The following is a 7,080-nucleotide window of genomic DNA, read 5'->3' on the forward strand; positions in this document are numbered from 1 at the left end:
TTATTAATTGTTTTTATTTTTAAAAACAACAAGCTTTAAAATAATAATATTTAAATATTTTATGTTTTTTAAATATGGCAACTATTAACCAGTCAATTAGATGCATGTAATTATATAATCGATCGATTGTTTCATCTAAAAACTATAATTTTATGAATTTTTTTGTAAAATATATTTTGAGTAAAAATATATTTTTTTGTACAATTTATAGATAAAAACATATTCCGATAAAAATCTTAAAAAATTATTATTTACATGTTAATTTTTACAAATAATTAGAAATAATTATGTGTGACTCTGTTATAATTAAATAAATATCTACTTTAAATAAATTATATAAAAAGAATAATAAATATATTTATAGACTATCATAGTGGATTTAATTTGAGAAAAAAAAATCTGTTAATGTCACATCAAAATTATATCCTAACTTAATCCACCATCCTATATTAGATGTTGATTTAAATAAATAATAAGTAAGTCTCCTTTATTTATTTATTTTTAGACAAAGTAACAGGTTAAACTTCTTGTATACGAAGACTTGTAAAATGAGAACTTTTGTTTTAAAAGTATTAGGTACCATGGAAAGTGGAATCACTTTCTAATTTTTTTGTTTATTATTAAAAATATTAGTTAACAAAAAAATATTTTTTAATCACATAAAAAATTAATTTACTTTCTAGAAAAATATTTTTCAATAATTTTTAAAATTATAAAAAATTAAAAAATATCTTATTATTTACATATTATATCAAATTTAATCCTCAATCATTTAATTACTATATTTTTTTGAAATCCTTTTTTACTTCAATTTTATTTTTTAAAATTTAATTTTTATATAAACTTTAATTATTATTTTTTTTTATTATTTGTTTTTGGCTTATTATTTTTTAAATTGAAATTTGTTATCTACCATATTTTGTTCACATTCTTTTTATTACTATTTATTTTTATTTGAAATAATTTATAAAAAGATATATTTTTTCATCAATTTTTTTATCTATAAGATTTAGTTCTTATTATTTTAATTATAAACTAAAAAAAATATTAAAAAATATTTTCTAACTTATTTTTCTCGACTTAACCAAATATTAAATTTTTTTTAACTTATTTTTCAGATAAATCAATTTCCATCGATCCCTTTCCAAATCAATTTCCAAACACTAGAAATCCATTTTCCAAATAAATTAGTTAAAAAAAATAAAAATTCCAGGGGACTTAGTGTGAATATTATATTAGATAATCCACTGTGAGCTCACACCAATGAAGTCATCTGATACGTTAGCAAACATAAAAGTAGAATTCTTTGACATTGTTTAATTTTTAATATATTGGGTTTTAAAATTCTATGGTGGGGAGTTCCCTGCCATGACCAGTCAACTTATTCTAATTAATTAGAATATTTTTCTGAAGGCATCGTGGCCATCTTTTTCCAATCATCATAAAATTCAGGCTGTCTTCAGTGTAGATTAAATTGGATTCTTGCAGTGTATTCATTTATGGGAGCCTGAATTTGTCAAATTCATTGTAGGTGGCTTCAAATGGCATCTTGCCTTCATCTTCCGGTCAATATTAGCTAACCGACTATATTAATTCCCATGCTGATAGTGAAAGAAGAATTGAGCATGTGATGATAAGCTTGAAGCCATAAAATGAGCTGTCTCGACTCTATATATTTTGTTTACACAGGTCACCAAGACTAATAAGATTTATTTATTAGTCCCTTCTGTGCTTAGTTAGTTGATCTTTCATAGGTTGGTGGCTTTCATTTCACAGCAAAAAGTCCTAAAATTAGTGGCATGAATGTGAGAAATTTTGTTTCCTGGAATTACCTCATGTCGTTTATTTTTAGTTGGTAGAAACAACTGTCGTCATGGATTGAAGTTCAACAAGAGCTAGCGAGCACCTCACTGAGACAAATTGACTCGACACTTGATCTTCCAGGTTGTAAGAGAAAGAGAATCATTCCTAAACTTCTTCACCATCCCACTACTCTTTGACTTGATGTGTCACGCACGATCATGGAACCAAGGCACTTAACAAACATCATACATATTAGTTTTAGTGTTTAGGATTGCTGTAGGGACAGGAGGTTTCATGAAATATCTTGAAATTGATAAATGTTTGCACAAGACCAAAATCCACAATTACTGTCTAAAACTTGGTACAAAAATTAACAATGGCTTTTCACACAATTACACAACTAATCCAAGAAATATAAATTTGTCGCTTTCGTGACTAAGTATTTGTGGGTTATTCCAAAAACAAGACCTTAATTTTCCCTTCCTTGCAAGTTCCTAAATTGCCATAATTCATCCATGTTCCACATAGTATCTCCGAAATCGTATTCACCCCAATCACCATCTTCAATGTGACGATCGCCAGCTGAGATCCCAAGTTCTCCAGGCACTGGCATAGTTGCTAGGTTGATGGCTTCCATGTCATAGCAATTGCTGTCAACATAATAGCAACCCTTCACCAAGGTGCTGTACTCACTGCTGCTGCCCATGGCTTGAAAGTTACTTGTAGGGTATTCTGATAATTGAGACATTTGTGAGACATTCATTGATTCTGCTGAAGAAATGCATGAACTTGTGCCAAGCTCTGAGTCTGAGGTCTGTTCATGAGGCTCCAAACAATGCATTGTCACACTCATATCAAGAGGAGCTTCTTGCTGCTGTACCGGGGGGAGTGCTGGCGGGAACGTTGAAAGCTGAGGAGCATAAATGAGGTTCGGCTGAGAAACTGCTGGCCTTTGGGATGGCATGGCTGATGAAGATGTTGACGATCCTCCTATCTTTTGAAGCAATCTTGGCATCCAAAACCACCTAATTATATTCTGAAATGCTGTGCTATTGGCATCTATCTTAAGGTGCCTTGCTTGTTTCTGCACTCTAGTTCTCCAATAGTTTTTGATTTCATTGTCAGTTCTACCTGGCAAATGTTGTGCGATTTTTGACCACCTGCAATGCGTAGGATAAACAAGTTACACTACGACATTTATGATCTCTACTTCTATTGGTCACCGTCATGGCTATTGCTTTCAAGAAACAAATACAATTGTGTGTTGAAATTGAACACAACCCAACTATGCCATTTATGAGCTCTGCTTACATTAGCTGGCTATTGAAAATGAAATAATATTACAAGTGGAGGGTAACTGAAAAGCACAAACTTTCAGAGCAATGCCAACCAACAGTGAGAAGAAATAATGCCTGAAGTAAGGAATTGGAATCAGATGTGGATACTTATTCAACATGCTTCTCTGCTTGATCACTTATGAAAGATAGCATATGGTATTGGTCAGTCTAGTGGTGACTAATTGGCCCTACTTTTTAATGCCTATCTATCTATCTATCTATCCAGACTAATGGCAAGTTGATGGCACAGAAGGATATATGGTAAAAGACATGATCAAGAAATCATACCTATTGCCCCACTTGGAATGGAGGTCAAGGATCAAGAGTTGTTCCTGTGGAGTAAGATTTCCTCGCTTTACATCTGGTTTTAGATAGTTTAGCCATCTCAATCTGCAACTCTTCCCGGTTCTCCTTAACCCTATAGATCAAGAAGAAAAATCAATCATAAAAGAAATATATATATTATAAACATAAACTCAGTATTATATATTACTGATGTGTGATCACAAAGGATTAACTATACCTGCACGTTTAGCTAGCAAATTCCATCGGCCTTCGCCATGACGACCAATATAATGAACAAGAAGGGTGTCTTCTTCAAGAGTCCATGGTCCCCTCCTAAGTTCAGAACCATCTTCTTTAGAACCTGTCATGCTCTTTTTTAAAGAAGACATGATGATGTCCTCGCTCATGCAGTAAGAGAAACAAACTCAGAAAAGCATAATATTATTGCAAGAACAAAAGATGAGGCATTGGAGTCTTGGAGCAAGTTATACAAACCAGTGCCTAATTATTCTTTTTATATATATGTATACACACACACACACACAGGCTTCACCTAGAATACTGTACCTCGAGAAACAACTTTTCAAAAGAAGCAAAGCCACTGTTGGAGCCTCCTTTGAACCTCCTAAAAGTCTATGTATTCAATTAAGAAATTGAAAATATAGGAAATTCATTTCTCTTGACTCGTATACAGGCAAATTAAACAACTGTTTGCACTGTTCTTGGTGTAAGGGAAAAAAAAAACTAACAACGTATTTCATGGTACAATTTACCACAGGGTCGCAGTCTCCTAATCTTTCCTAGTCAATTAGAACAAAATATCCATTTCTGTATATGTCCTTATGCCATGAATTATTATGTAATATATTGCGTGTGCATGTAATGAGCACCATTTCTGTATATGCGATGATTACAAGTGTGAAAAGGGAGTTTAACAACATTTTATTTTTTGAATTAGCATGCCCTTTAATTTAATTTGATACCTTAATTAAAGCTCAAATATGTATAATTTCAATTCATTAAAATCAGATGCTTTTCCATCCAATAATTAATTCAAATAAAATTAAATCTAAACTCTTCAAAGAAGACTAGGAGCTAGCGCTTTCTTTGATTATTGAAGAGGGAGAGAGACTTCTAGCTAGTTTAAAGTGCAAAGGTAGACTAGGCTAGGATAAATGATCTATATTAGTACGGTCGAGGATCTTCGCGCATTAAGATATACCATATTTTGGATAAATGTGAGACCTTTAGGCAATAAAGAAGCTATGTGCGTTGTTTGAGTGTCTTTAGTGGAAGCACAAAGTTATTTTGTTCTTCGACTTTTCATGTTTAAACATCCTCGACTGCACGTTCGAACGGGTTGTCAAATATATAGTGTATGCAAAAATTACTATAAAAAATTTATTTAATACCAATAAATTTATTGATAAAATTTTTTTATCAGTAACTTACAATTATTATTATTAATTTTTTTTTTTATATTTCATTAGTATATACTAATAAACATAGTCCACTGGAATTACAGAGAAAGTTTTGCAGATAATTTTATTGATGAAATCACCGAGTGATTCAAAATGGTAGATTCATATGGTGATATAACCAATTCACATTGTAAACAAAATCACTAAGGGATTCAAATTAGAATTTCCGTATAGTGACGTGCCTTATTTATCGTTAGAATGGCTGATGGGTTCACCAACGGGATACTTTCATCGGTGAAGTCGTCTGCAAAAGTTAATATATGACCATTATATTGACCCTCTCCTCTTTTATTTCTTCTTCTTTTTCTCTATCCCAAATCTTCCATACTGCAAACAACTAGCCCCTCAAAAAAAAATCTCTCTCTTCTCAGCATAATAAGTCATATTTCTTGAAGTTTTATGATCATAACATCTGTATTCTGATTTACTGAAGGATTTTATCAGTTGTTATAAGTAATTCTATCTTTTTAAATTTTAACATTTAAATGTCAATTTTTTTTAGTACATATATAGTTTGTTAGTATATGTACATGTTTTATTGTTATTTTTCAAACAAACTTGTAGTATATGAATGTATAATTTTATACTTGTTATGATTTGTTTTAGATTTTGTAAAATTATATTTATTTGTAAATTATTGAAACTTTATTAAATTACCAAATTACATGTGCTGTTTTGAAATAATTAATAACTTGTTTAACGAGTCCGTTTTAATTTTTATCAATGGTATCGCGAAGTTGTAATTTTTGTAAATTTATATGTATTAATTTGTATGGACATTGATAATTAATGATAATGAATATTTAATATTCATGAGAAGTTGTAATTAGTTTGTTGAATAATTTTGAGGTAAACCAATATTTTTGCAAATTATTTACCTAACATATACATGTTGTCATCATAAGTTTATAGAGATTTGATAAAAGTCATGGATGATCATTCATGGATGTATTGAGATTCACCCAAAGGATTGCGAAGGATGGATTATTGTAACAGGGTTCAAGGTTTTATTAATTTCACAACATCTATTCCCTGAAATCTGAGATAATTTCCTACAAATTTCATGTTTTTAAATGGTTACAATTTTGACAAAACCACTTGAAAACATGAAATTTGAAGGAAATTATCTCAAATTTCAAGGAATAGATGTTGTGAAATTAATAAAACCTTGAACCCTGTTACAATAATCCATCCCACTTGAAAACATAAAAGTTATAGAAAATTATCTCAGCTTTCTAGGGTAAAAAATTGAGGTCATTTGGATTTCTAAAACTCTAAATATAGGGCCAAACACTGAACAGTGCTTGGGCTGGAGGACAGATTCAGACTTCTTTGTTGTTGCTACAATTTGGACTTGAAAATGACATTTTTAAATCTTGGGCTCCACATGAAAATGGCCTATATATGGGTTGAGTAGAAATGAAAGAAAGGAGAGAGGATTTTATAGATGAGAAATTAAAAAGGCAATCATACCGTCTATATGTAGGCCAACTGGAATCTCACACATACTCTCTCTCTCTCTCTCTCTCTCTATTTATTTATTTATTTTTGAAAAAGCATGTGTATGTACAAGTAGTTGTGATTGTGGTTGACATCTTCCTTTGGTTTTATGTCCAAGAATGGCTTAAACGCCCTCTATAAGTCGGGGATAGGCTTCCCATCCAGTTTTCTTAAAAACTAGTAAACAAGGTCTTTTTTTGTCAGATTTCCAAGACTAAGTTGATTATGTTCTTTATGAAAATGGAGCCATAAATCATGAATTGCACAATATACATCTCCACCAAGATATGTCTCAAAAGTCAATAAAAGATTATCTAGAGATTCCTTATGTTTTGAAATGAATCCTGACTTTTTACAATTTTCACAAGCTTTGCAGAATGCACATGAGTCCTTGAACATGGTGGGCTAATAAAATCCATTTTGAAAGATTTTTGCGACTGTTTTTTTATGAGAAATAACCCCCATATGCTTCAGGATGATAAAGTTGAATAACACTACTTACCTTAGCGTCAGGAATGCATCTTTGAAATATTTGATCATGACAATATTTGAATAAGTTAAGGTTATCCTAATTAAAGTTCTTCAATTCGTTCAAAAACTTTTCTTTGTCTTGGGTACTCCAATCAGCTAGCAAATCTCCTAAAGTAAAAAAATTGATATTTTTATCATACCAA

The 7,080-nt window shown here is 30.9% G+C and overlaps 1 protein-coding gene across 1 annotated transcript; it reads right to left on the reverse strand.

Annotated features, from left to right (window-relative positions):
• Positions 1-2,097: 2,097 nt before the first annotated feature.
• Positions 2,098-4,084, reverse strand: LOC105116351 (myb-related protein Myb4-like). The gene is made up of 3 exons (XM_011013672.1): positions 3,664-4,084; positions 3,429-3,558; positions 2,098-2,963 (listed from the first exon to the last, which is right to left on the reverse strand). Exons 1-3 carry the CDS (start codon positions 3,830-3,832, stop codon positions 2,273-2,275), a joined length of 990 nt encoding a protein of 329 aa, XP_011011974.1. The 5' UTR covers positions 3,833-4,084; the 3' UTR covers positions 2,098-2,272.
• Between the last annotated feature and the right edge of the window lie 2,996 nt (positions 4,085-7,080).

Source organism: Populus euphratica, unplaced genomic scaffold (assembly GCF_000495115.2).
Source record: "Populus euphratica unplaced genomic scaffold, PopEup_1.0 scaffold918.1, whole genome shotgun sequence".
Classification (NCBI taxonomy): Eukaryota; Viridiplantae; Streptophyta; class Magnoliopsida; order Malpighiales; family Salicaceae; genus Populus; species Populus euphratica.

Excerpts from the sequence above, each read along its gene's own strand:
- LOC105116351 (XM_011013672.1), bottom strand. The coding sequence starts at position 3,832 with ATGAGCGAGGACATCATCATGTCTTCTTTAAAAAAGAGCATGACAGGT. Across the intron at positions 3,559-3,663 it reads TTTGCTAGCTAAACGTGCAG|GGTTAAGGAGAACCGGGAAG; the intron begins GTATAGTTAATC and ends CTTGATCTATAG. Across the intron at positions 2,964-3,428 it reads CATTCCAAGTGGGGCAATAG|GTGGTCAAAAATCGCACAAC; the intron begins GTATGATTTCTT and ends TACGCATTGCAG.